Source organism: Vipera berus (assembly GCF_964194415.1).
Source record: "Vipera berus genome assembly, chromosome: 3".
NCBI classification, from domain to species: Eukaryota; Metazoa; Chordata; class Lepidosauria; order Squamata; family Viperidae; genus Vipera; species Vipera berus.
The window spans coordinates 111,911,218-111,931,336 of record NC_138204.1 but is presented as its reverse complement, the minus strand read 5'-3'; the positions used below and the strand labels follow the sequence as shown (position 1 = coordinate 111,931,336).

General features: G+C 39.6%; 1 protein-coding gene across 1 annotated transcript in view; it reads left to right on the top strand.

Moving 5' to 3' along the window:
- The window catches only part of RASAL2 (RAS protein activator like 2), a 228,774-nt gene that overhangs the window by 128,098 nt on the left and 80,557 nt on the right, over positions 1–20,119 (top strand). Inside the window, exon 4 of the mRNA XM_081324971.1 lies at positions 13,905–13,996. Within this exon, the coding sequence (XP_081181097.1) occupies positions 13,905–13,996 (92 nt within the window). The remainder of the gene's footprint in view (positions 1–13,904; positions 13,997–20,119) is intronic.

Here is a 20,119-nt window from a genome sequence, read left to right as displayed (position 1 = left end):
TTGTTTCTTTTGCTGACCCTCCCTATGGTTTTTATATAATTTCCTTCCTAATGATGATTAGTAGAGTGCAGGAATAAGTGGGGGTTCTTTTTATGTAATTTATTTTAAAATAATAATAATAAGGGGTCCTGTTCCTTTAATGAGAATGATTTTTCTCAGAATTCCAGGTTTCAGAGGGGGAAAGATGCTTCTGATTTGTAAGGCCCAGATGTTTCTCATTTGCCAGGACTCATTCTTGCTTTCATTTGTACAAACCTGAAAAGTGACCCTTTAAGTCATATAAAACATATACTCTCCCCTCTCATCCTCATTTTTCTGTTGCTAAATAAATAAATGATGCACCCTGATTACAGCTGCAGAACAGGCAAAGGTAGTGGGCCTCCTTCATATAACCTCTTCTTTGCCAAATAATTGGACCCTGTTTCTGTAGCAGTGGCTCCTTTGATTCTCCTAACAGGTCTTGTTTCTGCTGACCCTTTTCTTTGTCTTTCCCAGAGGATAGGGGGAGCCCTATTAACCAAGGAGGCCAAAGTCGAACCAGGGTTGCATTGGGCTGCTTCTTGTTCTTAGGAAGAGGAGCTGTTCTAATATCCTTAATGCTGTTGTTGGCAGTCGGAAACAGATTCCATTATTGTCGATCAATGCAGCTGCCATGCGGAGGGAGGGAAGGAGGGAGGGACTCTTCCTATTCACAGATTGATCAACCTGCCATTGCATGAGCAAATGTGTTGTAAGCGAGTCGGATACTATTCTAATTGTAGCTGGAGCAGAAAAGGTCTGGTGGCGATGCAAACCTCTCTGTTGTTGGCAGGATTCTAAATGGTCTTTCTTTGGAAAGCTGAAAAACAAAGCTACTAGAATTTTATATCATTTTTCCTTAAAAGGAGGGGAGTCCTATATCACACTTTTATTCACTGAATGGCTTTGCTAATCTTTGCTGTAGTGGGGATATTTTCCTTTGTCTTCCCATGCCTCCACATTTTTAAATGCTGTTTTGTCATTTTTAAACTGGAGGCCACCAGCCTGTCATCTTATTTTTACTCTTCCTGCTCGAGCTGAGAAACTGACATCAAATCTTGCTCTGTCTTTTAATCAGATAAGTCCGTCAGCTAGGGAGACCGGAGTCAGGCCACGGTACACTTCCTTTTGTCCATTCCATTTTATTTGGTTCAGCCAAAAACCTGAGTACTGGCCTCCCAAGAACCTCCACGTTTCCCCGCTTTCCCTTCCCAGATTTATGCTGCCATTATCTACTGTATGGAAAAGTTTTCTAGCTGGAGAATGAATCTCCTTTCTCCTGGCGATGCGGCCGAGTGGCTGGATAGCAGCACAGAAGAGGAGCGAAGCCTCCTGTCATTTCTTGGTACGGTAGGCTTGGAATACTTATTTCAAAGCTTGAAATAAAATTACCAGATATTTCAGTTTGATTTTATGACTGAGAATAGTCTCAGGACTATGTGTGTGATTTTTCTCTTCGGCTTAATAGTAGTTGATACAGATACTTTGAAATGTATGCTGTTTTTCTGCCTAGTCTCTCTCCCCCCCCCCTCCCCCAATCCTCACCCTCTCTCTGTTTCTCTCAGCCTGAGAGAATCTGTCTAATTTCAGTTCACCCATCTGAAGAAATTTATTTTTGGCTTGTGTCCTCTTTTCCTTAAAGATTTATGTATCAAGTAACATGTACTTAAGTGTTGCTGTGTTAATTTGTGATAAATGGCAATAATGTGAACATTGTAAAGGCCTCGTTAAAGACATTTTAGTTCATCAGTATTACTTACATCCAGGCACTGCACTTACGTTTTAAAAAAGTAGCCAATACTGGTTTATGAACTTTTTGATAAAATTGGATAAAAATTAAAAACAGAGAACTAGTCATATTAAAGTTTATTTTAGGGAATATAAGAATTCTCATATTGGAATATCAGACAGTTGTGAAGCCATATAAATTGTTTACCCGAATTGTTGCTTACTGAGTAGTCTGTTTGAATTCTCTTCTACATGAGAAACCTATAAACGTGCATATAGTGTTCTTCCACGTTAAACATACATTCAGAATGTCTTAAGGGTTCTACGTGTTACAACAGATAGGGTTCCTAGACTCTAAAATGACTGTCACAAAATCAGAAAAGATCTGATCTATTTCTTGATCTCTTGCCAAAGTTGCCATTTTTTCCCCAAACTTCCTTCAGAAAGATTAAATCCCTTTACAAGGTAACACATTCTGAAGAACTATTCAAGTCTCAAGTCTTGATTTGTTTACTCAGTTCTAGAACATATTACCCATGGTTAAATTAGAGTAGGTTCTACATGAGATATTCAGGTTTTTGTAATTATTGGACCCAAACTCACTTTTTAACAGAATTTATATATATTTTTCTTGTAATACATACAACTTAGTCCATTTTTTTAAAGAAAGAAGATTTTGTTCCTTTATTCCTACAGAAGTCCAACAAGGTAGATGAGACCAAAAATGACTGTCTCAATAGGCAAAATGATCCTGGGTTGGCACTAAATCCCTACCATTACTAATGAAAAGGATATTTCGATGTAGAGATGGATAAAGCTTCTGTTGATCAAAGAAACAGTATTAGGTTTCACTAATAAATATTCTATTGCTAAATATGACTCTTTCATCTCTCTATATGTTTATGAAGTCAGTTTAGAGGAAAGGACAAAGAAACCTGAACTACAAATTCTGTAAGATTGTCCAACAGTATGTATCTTGATGCAGTACTCATTCCAAGGCAAAGAGGTAATGCTGTTTAAGAGAATATACACCTGTAGCCCCAGCATGTGGGGTTTGGATTGTAGAGAACCCCACTCCCACACCATTCTCGGGGATGGAGAGTCATGATCTCACAGGATAACTCCTGCACCAGCTTCACAACCTATGAAGCTTCACATTGTGTCAGAGCTACTCTGATGAGATTGCAAGTGTTTGCTTTTCCCTTCCTTCTCACTTAAAAACCCTCCCCATCCTTTCCACCTAAAGATCTTAATGCCAGGAATTAAATCTGAATGTGACCTGAGAAGCCCCCAGTCTCTTCATTTGCTGGAGAATGGCAGTTGGTTTTGGGAACACGTGTTTACATTACTACACACATTTACATTGCTTATTTTGTTACAGTTGTTACAATACATGACCATTTAGAGGCAGGGAGATTTATTAAATCTGAATGTCCGTTAATTAAATGTCTGTATTTTACATCCGTTTATGTCATCTGAGTTAATTTACTTTGTTAATAATTGTATAACTTATTTTTTACAACATTTATGTCTATGACACTGCTGTAATTATGCAAATCAAATTAATACATAATTGTATTAGCTTGATTTGGATGCAAATTACATTAACCACTTGTCCAAGCTGCCCATTGTTTGGGAGCAAAGTCCAAACTAAAATTTGGTTCATGGCAACCAAAGCTCACTGAATTCCAGGTTGGAAAACTACATTGAAGGACAGAGCTATGTTAGGTTACTGGGCAACTACCAAACCCAACATTGCTTTTGAACAGGTCTTTGACAATAGTACAAAAGTGATTTGCCCTTGTCTTCTTCTGGGGGGAAAAAAAACAATTTTTCAGTTGATTCCATAGCCATGGTATTGTCATTCTTCCAAGTACAAGAACCCATACTACTTAACTTCCAAGCTGCAACAAGGGAATCCAAATGCTACAGCTTCTGAGAGCAATTTCTTTCTTTCTTAGCCTTATATCCTGGCTTTCTTTCAGAAGTTCGAGATGGCATATATAATGCTCCCTTCTCTGTTTTCCTCATAACAAGAACTCTCTTAAGTCTCTTGATTGAAGAGAGAGTGATTGGCCCTGAGTCATCTGGTGAGCTTCCATTGTTGAGAGTGGATTAGAGCCTGGAACTTTCCATTTCTTAACTACTGCACCATATTTACTCTCAGTTGTAATTAACTGTGACTTCCCATCACAGTTGTGTTGTGTTGGGGGTCTCCCGATACTCCCATGTTACACCTCTGCTTCATGAGCTGCATTGGCTTCCAGTTGCCCTCCGGGTGAGATTCAAGGTGCTGGTGATGACCTATAAAGCCCTACATGGCATGGGTCCGGAGTACCTAAGGGAGCACCTGCGGCCGGCGTCAACTTCCCTTCGCCCAGTGCGCTCCCACAGAGAGGGCCTCCTCAGGGTGCCACCGGTCAGAGAATGTCGACTGATGGCCCCCAGGGGGAGGGCATTCTTTGTGGGCGCGCCAGACCTTTGGAATCGTCTACCGGTTGAGCTCCGGATGGCTCCCGTCCTTCGCTCCTTCCGACGTGATCTAAAAACTCACTTGTTTGAACAAGCTGGCCTGGTCTGATGGGTGATGGGTTTTGGGTTTTAATTACTCATTTTAACTAATTTATTATATTTGGGCCCAATTGTTTAATCTGTTTTTAATTTTTGTATTGTATTTTTGGTATTTTATTGCCCTGTACACCGCCCTGAGTCCTTCGGGAGAAGGGCGGTATATAAATCAAATAAATATAAATATAAATATATCACTAGGCCCTTTTCCATCTCTGTTACTCTAAGCTACATGGTCCTGTGTAAAGCCTTGGCAATCCATTGTGGTCCATAGTTTGTCTATGTTCTTGTCAGTTGGCTGGCCGGATCTACTTGCCAATGTTACGTAGTAGTTCAGGTGTCGGCCTGGCAGCAGAGAGATTCAGATTCAAATCAATTGAAGTTCACTAAGTGACCTTAGCCGGTCCTCCTCTCTCAGCCCAACGGCACCTCACAGGATTGTTAGAATGTGAAAAATAAGAAAAGGGAGCATTTTGTATATCACTTGGAGCTCCTGAAGTGAAGACAGGATGTAAATCTATTAAATCAATACTGACATTCACCAGGAGCTGGCAGAGTCTGCTCATCACATTAGCCCAGCCTCCCCCAATCCACTGCCAGTTAAGTGCTCTGATGTTAAACACGTGACATCACATCACTATTTTTTTAACCAGAGAATTTCTATATGGAGCTAGCAAACAAGAAGCAACAAAGAGGACATTTCCAATTGCTGTTTGTACTGTTTCTAGTTTACCCAAATTGGATGCTTTTAATGTTTATCATGCTGAATTCTTATATGGTTTGGAAAACTGGGCCAGCGGGTTCAAATGTATTCATTGACATGTATCAGTAATAATACATGCAGGAAATTTTAAAAAATGACAATAACACAAAATCTTAAGTCCAGTTAACAACATGTAGGTCGCATTGCTATGTTAAGTAGAACTGTGGTCTCTTGGGACTACCCAAGCAACACTGCGATACAAAAAAGATGCTGAAGCCCTAGAAAGAGTGCAGAGAAGAACAACAAAGATGATAAGAGGTCTGGAGGCTAAATTGTATTTAGCCTAACGAAGAGAAGGCTTGAGGGTGACATGATAGCCGTCTTCCGATACACGGAAGGACTGACACAGAGAAAAAGGGGGTCCATAGCATCTGAGGGCAGGACAAGAAGCAACGGGGGGAAACTCATCAGAGGGAGAGTCAACTTGTAACTCAGGAAAAATTTCCTGATAATGAGACCAATTAACTGATAAAAGAGGTTGCCTTTGGAGTTGTTTTGTCCTCCATTGCTGGAGGTTTTCAGAAACAGACTGGACAACCATTTGTCCAGGTTGATGGAAGAATTCCTGCCTGGACAGAGGGTTGGACTAGAAGACCTCCAAGATCCCTTCCAGCCCTACGATTCTATGATAAATAAAAACAAAAATAAAAGGGGCTTTTAAGACGGCGGAGATAGGAAGGTAATCCCCAAAGCAAATGCAGGTAAAATTATATTTGCCAAAAATGTGAACTTCCCACATTTTAACAATGTGAAAGAAGGGAGAGAGGGTTTGTTTACTTGAATATTTCCCACTTTTTCTGAATTTCAGTCTGTAGTTACAGGAAGTTTGAGAAATACTGCTTGAAACTATTATATCCTTTATTATTGGATAATTTTAAAAATAATTTTGAGTATCTCACTACAAACCCTCCCATGCACACACACAGACTTAAGATTCTGAAGAAAATAATGAAGGGAATCCTAAAATAATGTCTCAGGTATACAGGTAGTCCTCAACTTACGACCACAATTAAACCCAAAATTTCAGTTGCTAAGTGAGACATTTGTTATAAAAACAGGTATAATACCTTTGCAAGAATCTGTTCTGTGACAAAGCTATTTAATACCCTTTCTTGCCAAAGTTGTTAAGTGAATCACTGCAGTTATTAAGTTAGTAACATGGTTTAAGTGAATCTGGCTTCCCCCATTGACTTTGCTTGTCAGAAGGTCGCATGAGGTAATTCACATGATCCTGGGACACTGCAGCCGTCATAAATATGAGTCATTTGCCAAGCATCCTAATTTTGATGACATGACCACAGGAATGCTGCAGTGATCGTAAGTGTGAAAAACTTAAGTCCTGTCACTTTTTTCAGTGCTATTGTAACATTGAACAGTTATTAAATGGACTGTTGTAAGTCAAGGACTACCTGTATTTTTTCCTGAGCTGTCACAGAACAGATTCTTGCACAGGCATTAAGAAGATAATCTATTTTTTAAAACGTTGTGAGTGTTAGGTCGACATTATTCTTCCCATTATTCAGAGGATTTTGCTTCATTTAAAGCTATCATTGTGCCAGCAAATAGCCAGGGAGGATAACAAAACAGGTTTAACATATGACAGTTGAAGAAACAATGCTTTGGCTATAACAGATGGATATCTGTGATCCCATTCCCGATTTTAAAATATTTTAAAAGCATTCAGAAGGGCCTTCATTCAGGAGGAGTCCACAGCTATATTTTCTTCGTCAAACAACAGGGTTAGGAGCAATGTTCCTTAAGAAGAAAATGACATCAAACAAAAAGGGTTAACCACTGGGGCTGTGCCAAACATTCAAAAGAGAGGCTTTAGAGCGATCAGGTGAAAGAGTAGTGTAAAACCTCTCTTTTTGAGCATCTCTATTGGCTACTTCAAAAGCCTTTACCAGTTATTTCTGCATGCAAGTGGAGGCGTAGCTGTTTTGTTGGTGGTCCCAGCAGAAGAGTCCCTCCGTGCATGCAGGCAGATGAGCAGAAAACTAAGGACTTTCTCAAATACGCCAAGTGATGATTGCAAATCATGCAGCACTTTAACCAATTGAGGAGTAAGCAGAGGTGCTTTGTTCCTGCCTCCTCCCTTGCAAAGCAACTCTTCGGGATGCTTTGCACAGCCCTACTGAGTGCTTTTTTCACTACTACTGTCCCAGTTGAAGGTAAGGCTCCATCCTCGCCCTCTTTCTGCTACCATTAAAGCTTTATAATAGATTGCAATATTTCTAAAGTAATCCTTGGGTATTTCTTACATTTTTTGCCTGTAATATTGTTGTAGTCCTCCACATGCAAGTTTCCTCCATTGAACTGCACTTTGGCTTACATCTGTTTGCTTATGCCTTTCACTTTACTGTAGAGCTCTTTGAAAACAGAAGAGAAGGAATACGGTTGCTACTTTAATTGGAGCTATAGGCGTTTTATATTTTATTTAAGGATAATTTAATTATTTTAATTGTTATTAACTTTTTGTATTTGTAGTGTTATTTTAATCACCTTGTGAACCGCCCTGAGTCCCATGGGAGAAGGGCGGTATATAAGTTCAATAAATAATAATAATAATACTTGTACTCATCAGAAATGCAAATGAATGAACTGTTACTCTGCTGTCCAGATCTTTGCTGAAAATAAACATTTGATTAGCTTATGGTAACTTTATTGTCGTTAGCAGCTGAAGGGATGTTGACTTGATTTTTAAATATATTAATAATCTGGGGAAAAACTATGAAATTCCATCTTTCAATCCTTGTGCTAGAAGCTCTAGTCCTTCCTGTCTCTTTCTCTAACTGACCCACTTGATAGTATTATTAGGATACTATTGTTAATATCTCCAAATTCGTTCCCTTTAAGTGTCGATACTGAGTTCGGCAGGCCCATTTCTGTTTAACTCCTATCCTTCCTACAGTGCAGCTTTATCAGAATTATTTGTTCTACTGAGCTAGTTCTCTGAATATTGTCTGGCCTCTGTCTCTCTCTTTATACAATAAGCCCACTTCTCCTTGTAAGAGAAATTTTGCACTCTGTGGTTGTATATGTTTTGTGCATTTCAGTTCCTCTAACCAAACTTTATTCATGAGAATTGGGGCATGAGAGCAGTTTTTTTTCCAATTTCTTTGTACTCTGATATCTTCTCTTTCTCATATTCGTGGGCTATATTGGATCAATTCTGTTTGAAAACTCAGAGGTTCGGAGACGTAATTAGTGGCTACCAGAGCAGCTTGCTGAAACCTCTTTCAAACTCTTTAGATTTTTGTTAGTATTGGATTGGAGGTGAAGCAGGCTTCTGTTTTGTTGTTGAAGAGTTACAGAAATACAGCAGTGAGAGAATTGCCTCTGCCCTTTTATTTTCTTTTCCCACGGTTCTTAAAACCTTTCTGATCAAACTCCATAGGTAACTGCATGGAAGTTGCTATCCCTCAGCCTCTCCCCATCGCTATATGCAAGGGAGGATATAATATTCACTGCCTCCGAGTTTTATTACCAGAACTACTGTTGTAAGTCACAAATTCTATAAATTCTCAACTAATGCAATATTAACATTGTTTTGCCACTGGCAGTCCTCATGTGTGCGCTAAAAGGGAAGAAGCGTTTGTAACTTTATTACAAAAAGCCTTGCTGTTTTGTGAACTGTCAGTAGAAAGTAGACATTTTTTTGAGGTATTGCTCTTGCACAGAAACAACCCATTTTCAAGGGTTTTAAGGTTAGTTTCGTGTCTTTTTCCCAGGCTGTATTCCATGAATAGGAACATGAATTTGTGAACTTGTGCTGAGCATTCCAACTCATGTTATTCGCAATGGGGTGTAAGCCAGTTAAAGGTTTAAAGTCTTCCTGCCTTTTCCTGACCAGTTAAAGTTTTAAACTTTTCCTCATCCATTGATTCTGTTTAAAATTCTCACCACTGTAATTATTTAACATATTTGGAGGGAGAAGAAGATTGGTTTTAACAGCAGGTAAATACAATATAAAAGCACAATCTAGCAGCAATGGGAAGAGGAGAAAATAGTTTGGGTCCAATTGTGAAAGCATAGCCCTATGGGTTTATCTCAAGGTGGATAGGAATGAATACCTGTTTCATCTGTTGATATTCTATAGTGTAGGACAGTGATGCCGAACCTTTTAGAGACTGAGTGCCCAAACTGCAACCCAAAACCCACTTATGTATTGTCGAGTGCCGAGTGGGCGTGGCCCATTGGGTGGGCATGGCTGTGGTGGTCACGGCAGACTGGGTGGGCATGGCCACCTCGATGTTGCTCGTTGGAAGGGACACCTGTGGGGCCAGACAGGGTTGGGGGAGATCCAGGGGGGCTCTGGCGGGTGGGACGGTGGGCAGGAGGCTCATCCTGCGGGGTGAGGCAATGCAAGGCAGGGGGGCAGTGCAGGGGTGTTATTGCCACAGGGCAAGGCGAGGTGAGGCAGGGGCCAGGACGACTGCTGCCTGACACCATCGGCCGCACACAGCAAGTGCATGGGGGCCAACTGTGTCCATCAGCAGCCACAGCCTGCCAGCCTCTTGGTTTCGGCGCGACGTGGCTGTTTGCCGCCTTGTGCATTGTACCCAATGTGGCTGCCGTGAGGCCACGGAACAAGCTGGGCAGAGGTAAGGAACCGTTATACCGATTTCTTAGTGCCACACGGCTTGTTCCCCGGCCTCATGGCAGCCGCATTGGGCAGGAGGCAGGAAACGGCCGGTTTTGGCATGACCCAGCTGTTTTCCACCTCACGTATTGCACCCAATGCTGCTGCAATGCGGCTCAGTGAAAAGCGGCCGTGAAACAAGTAGGGCAGGTTTCCCCCCCACCCGCCACGCAGATCACCCTGCTGCCGCCACCTTCCCCCCCGCCACATGGATTGCCCTGCTGCTGCCACTTCCCCCCTACCCCCCCCCACGGATCGCCCTGCCGTCGCCTCCGGAGCTCGCATCTGTGCTGTGGGGTGATTTTGCGGCACGCCAGCAGCCCGATCCAGGCTCCAGAAGCCTGGAAAAGGTCTCTGCCGCCCGGATTGTCTAAGTGTGTGGGGGGGCATGAAATTGCTGTGCAGCCCTAGATCTGGGCAGCAGAGGCTTTTTCCAGGCTTCCAGAGCCCGGATCGGGCTGCTGGCGCACCACAAAATTGCCCCACAGTCATGGATGTGAGCTCCAGAGGCTTGGAAAAGGCCTCTGCCATCCGGATCGGTCATGGGGGAGGCACGAAATCACTGTGCAGCCCAGGACCCGCACTGACGGCTGCCTCTACCATCCAGCTCAGATCCGCCCAGCTCTTGCAGCTGCTCCCTGACTCCCAGTGCAGAGAGAAAGAGAGCGAGAGCGCAGGTGCACGTGGAGAGGCAGAAGGGAGCAGACTGGCCCCGCCTCCCTCTGGGGCAATGGCACACGTGCCCACAGGGACGGCTCCATGTGTCGCCTGTGGCACACATGCCATAGGTTCGCCACCAAGGATCTAGACTTAGGTTTCTTCAGGTACGACTGCAGAATCCAGGAGAACAGACAGGCTGCGTTGTTGGCAGGCAGTTTTCCTGAATAAGCAAAATAGCAAATATGAGAGAAATCTCTCCCTGCTAGATGATTACATCTGAATTGGAATAAAGACACACCATCCAAATTTAGCACATAGCAACAGCATTTGTCACTAATTATTTTGGGGGGAGGGGGGAGCAAACCTTGCTCTGCATAGGAAGACTGTCTATAACAGAAGAATGCTAGTTTTGGGGTGCCTGTTAACGGCCTGAAAGTAACTGATGATTTGGGAAGAGGGATTAAATAGCCACAGTGTATTTCCTCCTTCCTGTCTGCAGAAGGGAAGAGAAAACCAAGCAATTGTCTTGAGTAACTCCCCTTCTGTGGGTAGTCTTCCAAGGGCTGGGAGTTGATCTGGGTGATCTCAGCTGCTTGGCCTCCCAAAGGAGAAGAGAGAGAGTTTGGAGTTTGTATTTGGACAAGGCATCCCAGTGCCTGTCTTTCCAGTATCTCAAAAGATGTTGAGACTCTGGAAAGAGTGCAGAGAAGAGCAACAAGAAGAATTAAGGGGCTGGAGCCTAAAACATACGAAGAACGGTTACAGGAATTGGCTGTGTCTAGTCTAATGAAAAGGAGGACTAGGAGAGACATGACAGCAGTGTTCCAATATTTGAAGGACTCCTACCAAGGTGAGGAGGCCAAACTATTTTTCATAGCACCAAAAGGCAAGACAATAAGCAGTTTGAGGGAAGCTAACCAAGGAGAGAAGCAACCTAGAACTAAGGAGAGATTTCCTAATGTGAGAGCAGTGGGGATAATTTGCCTTCAGAAGTTGTGGCTTCTCCATCACCGGAGGCTTTGAAAAAGAGACTGGACAACCATTTATCAGAAATGGTATAGGGTCTGCTACTTCGTACACATTTTCATTTTTTTTTGAGGCACTTCTTAACACCCGGGTGTTTGACTAACCGGTCCTGATGTTATTACTGCTTTTCAATATGGTTGTGTGTATAGATAGAACAGGAAACCTGTTTTGTTTTGAATCTGAAACAAGTAAGTGTATTTTGAGAGTTTGGGCCATCCATTTTTAATTGTCTGTGGTTCAGCAGAAATATAACCTGAAACATTTTGCTGTTCCCAATTTTGGCTAGAACCACATCTGGAGGGATCCTGGAATGATTTTACAGGTGAATGTATAAATTGGGTAGCTGCTGTTTATGCCCTTATACCTATCCCTGCTTTGCCAAGGACTCTGCTGTGCCCCACCTTGTCAGTGCCTTGCCCCTTCCTTCTTCCCTGCCCTTCCCCACCTCCTTCTTCTCTCAGTGCCTTCCACTCCTCCCTCTTCCACTGCAACATATCCCACTAGCCCAGCCACTCAGGTCTTGCCAGGGGTTTCCTTGCTTCCCATGCCACTTGTGCCACTGATGCCCCTGTGAAGCATATCCCTGAGTTTCCAGCGGATTTTCTCCCCTCTCTCCCTCCCCTTCAATCACTGTCTGCCTTGTTCCTTGCCGTGAAGTTCTCAACAGTAAAAGAACAAGGCCTCAGCTGTGCCTGATGTTCCTGAGCTCATCTCAGTTTCTAGTCCTGCTTCAAGAAGCTAGGAAATTAGAAAATAAGCCATTTAATACAACACAATCTCAGGAGCTTCTGCTGAGCCTCAGAGGTGATAGCATGACATTGTAGCTTTGCAGCCCGACATTTTCCCCGAGAGCTGTCAGCATGATTATGAATTGCAGAGTAGGAGCTGTGACGTGGAGGGAAAGGATGGCAGAGGAGTAATGTTGCGCCAGAGTCCAAAAACTGGAAGATGGGCTAAAGCAGGAGTGCGGCTCATACTGCACACCTAAACAGAAAGAATCAAGACAAGTATTTTTACAAGATGAGATTTCCTAACTGATCAGAAACTGAATTTATGCATGAGGTGAGGGTCCCCTATGAAATTTGCTAGAGGTCACAGATGAGGCTGTAGGAAACAGAAGAGCCAATGCATTGATACATTACGAAGGATGTTTAGCAACACAAAACACTCTGGTGTTTGTTTGTTTTTTTGTATATGTTGAGATGTTGCGCAAAAAGGGCAGAGTGCTATAAAACTTATGGAAACTGTGAGAAACTAGAACCACCATTTTTCCCATGAAGGGGGAAATAGCCCACCCCAGACTTTATGGAAGTCTAGCCTTGCTATTTTTGTGATTTGTGTTGAGCATCAGCTTGAAACAGTGAAACCAAACTATGTTCTGTCTCCAACACAGGCATTAAGAATTAGAAATGGATAGGCTTATATTGAAAATGAAAGGGAAAGAAGATACAGAATATTTTCAAACATGGGATAATTTTTATAAATGGCTATAAAAATGGACTAGAGAGTAGAAATGGAAGTTGTATTACTATTAATGTCCAATATGTGAACCCAGACAACATGTTTAATAAATACAAAAGATTTGTAACTATAAAAACTTAATAAAATATTTATATATAAAAAAAGAATTAGAAGTTCTTTCAAAGCAGTGCAGAACTAGATCGTTCAGAGGAACCTTTAAAATCTTTGTGCTGAAAGAAATTCTGATTTTTATAAAGTTCATAGTTGAAACCAGATTTGAATTTTTAAACAAAGTTTTAGAGGGCACATATAAATATGTTTCCCTTTTTGAAATTTGGTAATTTGGTTAAAATTAATTATTTTAATTTGGTTAAAATAAAAATAAAATAAAAATTTAACAAAAAGAAAAGTTAAAATGAACTAAAGTTCAATAAAAAGTAAAAAAGCTTAAACATGCTTAAAACTAAAGTGAAGTTACTGTACTAATTAAATAATATTTTACTCAGTTCTTCAATAATATTGTAAATTATTATTTTATTATGACATGCTGGGATACTAAATTCTTGAACTACTGAATGAAGAAATAACAAGTGTAATCTCTCTTGCACTGTCTCTGTAATAAAGGTGAGTGAGTGAGTTTAGCATGCTATCCTATCTCCAGTATTAGAAATCTATCTTGACATCAGGAATGGTAGACTTTCTGTATGAAGAATAACCAACAGAATGATTAGAGACCCTTAATATATAAATCTGTATTTGATTCCTGTAATCAATTTGCATTATTCTTTTTTTTACAAAAGAGCAAAATACATAAAATAAAATAAAAGGACTTCTGTTTTAGCTCTAATATAATTTCCTAAAATTTCTCTTCCTGTAGTTTTTATTACATTGTTAACTACCCTATACATATATAATTTTATTATTTGATGTAATAAATTCATTACATTAAAAGATTTGCATAGGGAATGAGAAGGAAGTTTATGTTTAAGAAAAAAAAACTTATTTTCTCCCTTATTTCTTTTCATTGTTCTGTCTCAGAGGTTCCACCAGAGACATCTCCTAGAAGGCGGAGCATCTCTGGAACAAGCAATCCCACAGATACATCAAATACATCACCTTTTCGAGTACCAGTAAGTAGACATTTGCTTTGAATGGGATTCTGTGACAAACTCAGTATATGTCCATTTACCCCTAGAGGATAGAGTGTTTTGTTTTCTTCTTTTTCTTTTTTTTTACAAGTTCAGTGTCTGGGCTTGTGGCATCAGAGGCAAAGCATTGTGCTTGATTGGGCAGAGAAACATCTCTTTTCCCTGAGGCGGGCTTTCATTTACCTCTGGATTCTATTCACCTGTGAAACCAATGCTCAGAAAGATGAAGCAAGACAGCAGGTTTGCCAAACAGTCTCCAAGCAAGAAGCCCAGATGAACTACTGTACCTTAAGCTACCCTCCCTGCAGCTATGTTTGGATGGATAGGATGTGGCTAGACAGGTTTTATTTCTAACTTTCTTAAAATATGATTCAAAGGTATATCAATTCATATGATTGTCTATGATTCTGTATGCTAAAATATTCATTCTTCATCATAATTCTGACACAGGTGGATACTTTTTTTTCCTATTCTGTAGATGGAAATTTATCATTGTATACTGTATGTTCAGTTTGTGAATCAGATATTCAGTTTCAATTATTTGTTTTTATAATTTTAATCCAAATTTCCTGGAAATTCTTACCTGCCTCTTTTGGGTGGACTAAAGTTCAAACTACCCATACTTGAATTACTGCAGTTTTTCTAGTATTATGCTGAGAGTGAGTCATTTACACTGTAAATAACTTTTCCAACAGAGGTGCAACAAGTTTATAAATGACAGTAAAGAGCAACAATATTCTGGAATGTTATTTTATGACCTACTTAAGAATCTAAAAACTAAGAAAGAATTGTTGCTGTTCTCATATCTTTCCTTGTTTTAATTAACGGACACATCCCTGTCCTATGTTCTCAATTTTCCTTATCCTAGGTTTCAAATTCTGATAATAGTTTTTTTATTATTTAAACTTCATTACAGGTTTCTTTATATACTTTTAAAATTCATGGCTTATTCTTTCCATGGATAATTCTGAGTTAAGAATTTCACTTTTTGTTCAGCATAAGGTTGATCAGTAATACAGTACATCATGTAACAAAATGGAGGCATATTATCTTGTTCAACCTTTTGCAGTGCTAATTCCAAGAACTGTAGTAGGAAAATACCACATTGGGAAAAAGATGATCTAGGCAAGTCACAATTCAAAACTGGAACGTTATCTCCTTCTCCTTTATTTTAAGTATGTTTAATGGATAAAAAAGTTCTTTATATTTTCAGGTTTGGCTAGTCCATATTGTATGAATAGCATATATTGAAGAGAGAGGGGAAAAGAGGATTATATATGTCTGACTGAATTCTGTAATAAGACAAGATAACCTTTATTGTCATTTTTTCCTCTGTAAACACTCTGGCACATATTAAAGAGTGGAATTCTTATGCCTGCTCTCAAAAGAAAACAAGCCAAAATGTTGAAAATCCACTCAAGCTAACAGCACTATCCAGGATGGAATGCTTTAACCAAGTTTCTGTTGCAATGGTGATACGGCAGTTTCTCACCTGCCGCTTTGCTATTAACTCTAGCTTCATATAAACCACTTTAGACTCTAAGGAGTACAGTACATTAGCAAACAAAACAGATGGATTAGCCTTTAGCCTAGCTGTTGGCCCTCCACTTTTGCCTTGTTTCCTCTTTCGATCACTCCACCTCCACCTCAGAAGACACTCAGCACTGGAGGGAGACTTTCCCGCTTCAATGGCTGCTGCTCCCCGCTGCCTCCGTTGCCCAAAATATCGAGCACTTTCAGACACTGCAGCCGATCTCACACCCTCCACGTTTCAGGGACTGCAGCTGATCTCACGCTCTCCGGGCAACCCATTGACATTTCAACCGTGCTGGCACCTTCAACCGAAGCAGTCTGAAGCAATGCAGACTCAACAGCTTTATCAATAGTTGCTCTCTTGCTAAATATTACCAAATCCAATATAGACTGATGGTGATGTAACAGTTTGGTAATACATTTCCACTTTCCTGTCAGAAAGAATCACTCTAAGACCCCAAAGCAACTGTAGCCAAGCATGGAATTATCTAGCATTGTTGACAGAGGACCAGATATACTCTTTGATCTAACCCATTGAGAGTTCACATTCATAAGATGACTTTGAGTAAGTTCACACAATATGTTAAACTCTAAATCTGAGTTAATAGACTCTGAAAACAGGAGTACTCTCAACTTTTTGCAGTTGCCTTCCGCCCACAAAATGATGATACCGGAAATTGCTTAAACGCACACAGATCAGCAAGTCCGAATACATCAGCTCCATTTCTGTTCCAAACATAATTTTGCAGTCTTCTGTTGTTGTACAAAAGGAAGATTTGCAGTCACCTTCACTAGGCGTAAATTCATTACCACCCCCTATTTATGCAGAGCTAGAGCTCTTATACAACTGACAAAGTAGGTCCAGGAAACAAACATTCAAACTCTGCCGTCTTACTCTTTTTAAGGAACCTTCATTAAACCTTCAGTTTAGACACAATAAGAAACTTTGCTGCTGCTTGGGTTTCTGGTTAAGGGAAGGAATAAGTGGGGGTTGGGTGAAGAGCATACCTAACAATAAACCTGAATTCTAGATGTCTTCAAATGCAGCTGCTTTCCAACAAATGTTCATTGCAGTGAACTGAAAGGGTAAAATGGCACCAACTGTGAGGTCAGGTGGCTCAGTCCCCTGAAGGAACAGAATAAAAAAATGATAGGTTGGAGTACAATCAATTATTGATTGCCTTCAGTTTCCGGGTTAAGTGTGATGTTATCTTTAGAAACAAATTAGCAATCTTAAAAGGCTCTAGAAATACATTACTTGCAGGACATGTGATACGTCCTTGTTCTTCGATTTCTTTTTCTTTTCTTTTTCTTCCAGTTGTTAATATGCACAGCCTGGCTATTTTAAAAATTCACTTCTGAATAGAACATTCAATTCCAGTAGAGACTTCATCGCCATTCTTCTAGGCACTTAACAATGGCATCCATACAGGAAAAAGAATTACTCAACTGCACAACTTAATGGGCCTTTGTCCAGTGCTAGGAATTTTGATTTACAGTTGCATAATATTCTGAAATGAATGCTTTCTTCTTGATTTGGAGGAAGCTCTTCAAATAACTCTTTGCTGTGAAATGCTTAGGATCTATTCACATTTAAGAGACTATCAGATGAAATTAAGTTTTTCTTTTCCTCTTAAATATTTGATATTACTGTTTCTTTTAAAATACCCACTTCTTGCATAACAGTATGTTGAGATCAGTTTGTATTTAGCAGCATCAACTTAATGCAGTCCTTGGGCTGCCATTGAGTGATGTGAGGCACAGGCTCTGCAGGCAGAATTTCTTGACTCAAACTCTGGTATTTCCTGATTAACCTAGAAAACACTGTTTCCCTTCACTCTAGTTTTGTTCTTATTATAGCTGCCTCCTCCCATAAATTCTAGGTGGCTTACAAATACAAAAAAATTAAAAAGTTAAAAGCTTTCCATCCCACAGGTAGCCCACATCAAAATAATGCAACCATAACAAATCAAGCTAAACACGGGGTTCCACAACCACATCAACCCCAGACCTAAAACCAAAGCCAGATCTTCAGTGCTTTTAGGAGATACAGAAATGGTGCTTTCTGTATCTGTGGGGGAATGGTGTTCCAGAGGGCAGGGGTCATGACAGAGAAAGCACATTTCTTTGGTCCCAGAAGATGAAAGATTTAATAGAAGGGATCTGGAGCATAACCAGTCTACTGGAATGGACCATGTGGGCAGAAACAGTACTGAGATAGATGGATGAATGCATAACTTCCTTTAATAAAATAAAACACTATTTTGATGTTACATCCCTTTCAGCAAGGTTCAATTTTAGATGTCTTTAGTTGCCAGCAAGTTTATGTAACATTGCATCGGCTCATTTATAAAATAAAATATCAGTGTAGCATAAAGCTCATTTGGAAAATGAGACAAATTCTAAAAGGTTGATTCTAACAGGTCACCTTTCTATGAAATATTATTAAATATTATATTTCTACAAACCATAATGAAGTAGCTTTGCGTGTCCTAACAACTGTTAGGATACTCTATACTTTGCACTGGAAAATGCATATAATTGCTTCAGTAGAAGATTGGCAAATTTTAGGAGCATGCCTTGATAGTTTAAATAACTTCATATTGAAAAATAAATGAGTGTCATCTAAAATTTGATTTTCTCTTAAATCTATTTTTAAAGATATATTTCTTATTAACAAGACTATAATTTTACAGTTTTTGTTTCATGATCCATTGATTGCTGTTGTTGATAATCATACAATCATTTTTTAAAAAAATGTATTGAGATTTTACTCAGTACATTAACATAATCATAGATTAACTTGATTATAGTCCCAATCTGTATTTTCAAAATAAGGTGTTATATGTATACAGCTAAACTAATAGTATTCTGGAGATTTGTGCTCAATTTACCTAAACTTGTGATACTTTTAAATTTCTGGTCTCTTCACTTTGTAATTTTTTCCTCTCTTCTTTTGGCTTTTCTGGTTTTTGTTTTGTTTTCTTTTAAATATTTCTTTTAAAATGTTAATATTTTTTTTGTAAAAAGCATACCAAGTGACATAAACATAATGAATCACAACTGCATTCTTATTCAAATATGTCTAATATGTCTAATATGTACTAATATGTCCCATTACTGAAAATTATGTCTGAACAAACTAGTTGCTGTGTTGCTTCCCTGACTTACACTGTCAAGGGCACCAGCTGAGCAGATTTCTTCTATGGTTAGTCTGCTTAATATATAAACTTGAAATCTCTCAGATAAATCAGGAATTAAAAGCCAAGAACAAACCATGATTTCCATCAGAGGAAACAGTCAAAAATTGTGGCTCACAGATCAAGATAGCCATTGAAATCTTTTTGGTGGTCTTTTCAGCCATTCCCGTTGACAAGAAGAGCAATCAATAGTATTTACCTGCATACTTGCTTGCTCTCATTAAATTCAGAAATTCTTAATTATTATAAACCGTGATCACTTTCAGTAGGACCTCCAACTAACTACCACATTATGCTATTTATTTCCATTGCAATTTTAATGGAATACTGTACATTACATTGTACTTATTTTTATAATTAATGTTATCTTATTGTACACCAGTATGTATTCATAATGGATATCATTTTGTTCAAATATGCTATCATACAGGTATACTTGGTGAGTTTCCATTATTTCTATTTTACCTGATCTGTCAGTCTTGCTGCATACCTCCCTTTTTTTCATCCTGCAATTTTGTAAATCCCAAGAAAGTTGTCACTGAGCAGATTTTTTTCACTTTCTAATTTATGCCAGGAAGTGCTGTAAAGCGACTTACATCCTTGGAATTACCTACCCTCCTACTTAGTTCACCTCCCTATTTTTATTTCCTTGCATTCCCCCAAAATGTATTGTTCTTTATCCTCATTCCTACATGTACACTTTCATGTTTTTCTTCTCTCAATGGCATCTTCTGAAAAAGTTGTTATATTACTTCCCTTCACCAGCATGTTTTAGAGCTTATGTTTTTCCTAAGTACATTGCTATTATTCCCATATTGTTTAAGTTGTTTCATTGATGTTTTATGTACAGTTAAGAATTTACATCAAGAACATATGTTTGGGATAGGCGAGAAAAATAAATACGTTTGTGAGTCACTTTTTTCACCAATTCAAGGATTTAAGAATCACCTCCCTGCCCACCAGTGATCTATTAAGCTCACCCTAGTCCAAGTGTTCTTTTGAGAGCCTGAAGCAGCTTTTTCACAACATTATGGCATCCTGATCATCACTGGGAATTGTAAGCATTAATGGCCCAATCAGTGGTTGGATTCAGCCAGTTCGCACCACTTCGGCAGAACCAGTAGCTAGTTTTTTGTTGCCCAGACTCAGAATGGACCTCCGGAAGCGGCATCCACACAGAGAACCAGTTGTTCACATATTTGAATCCCACCACTGGGCCCAATGTATCTGCAGTTGAAATTGTTCCCCCCCAAAAAAACCCTAGTAAAATGAGAATTGGAAAACAGCCACATTTTGCTTGTTGGGTCACTCATTTTATACATCTTGGTTAAAGAAATGGTGGTGAAATGTATTTGGGGGGGGGGAGGAGGGA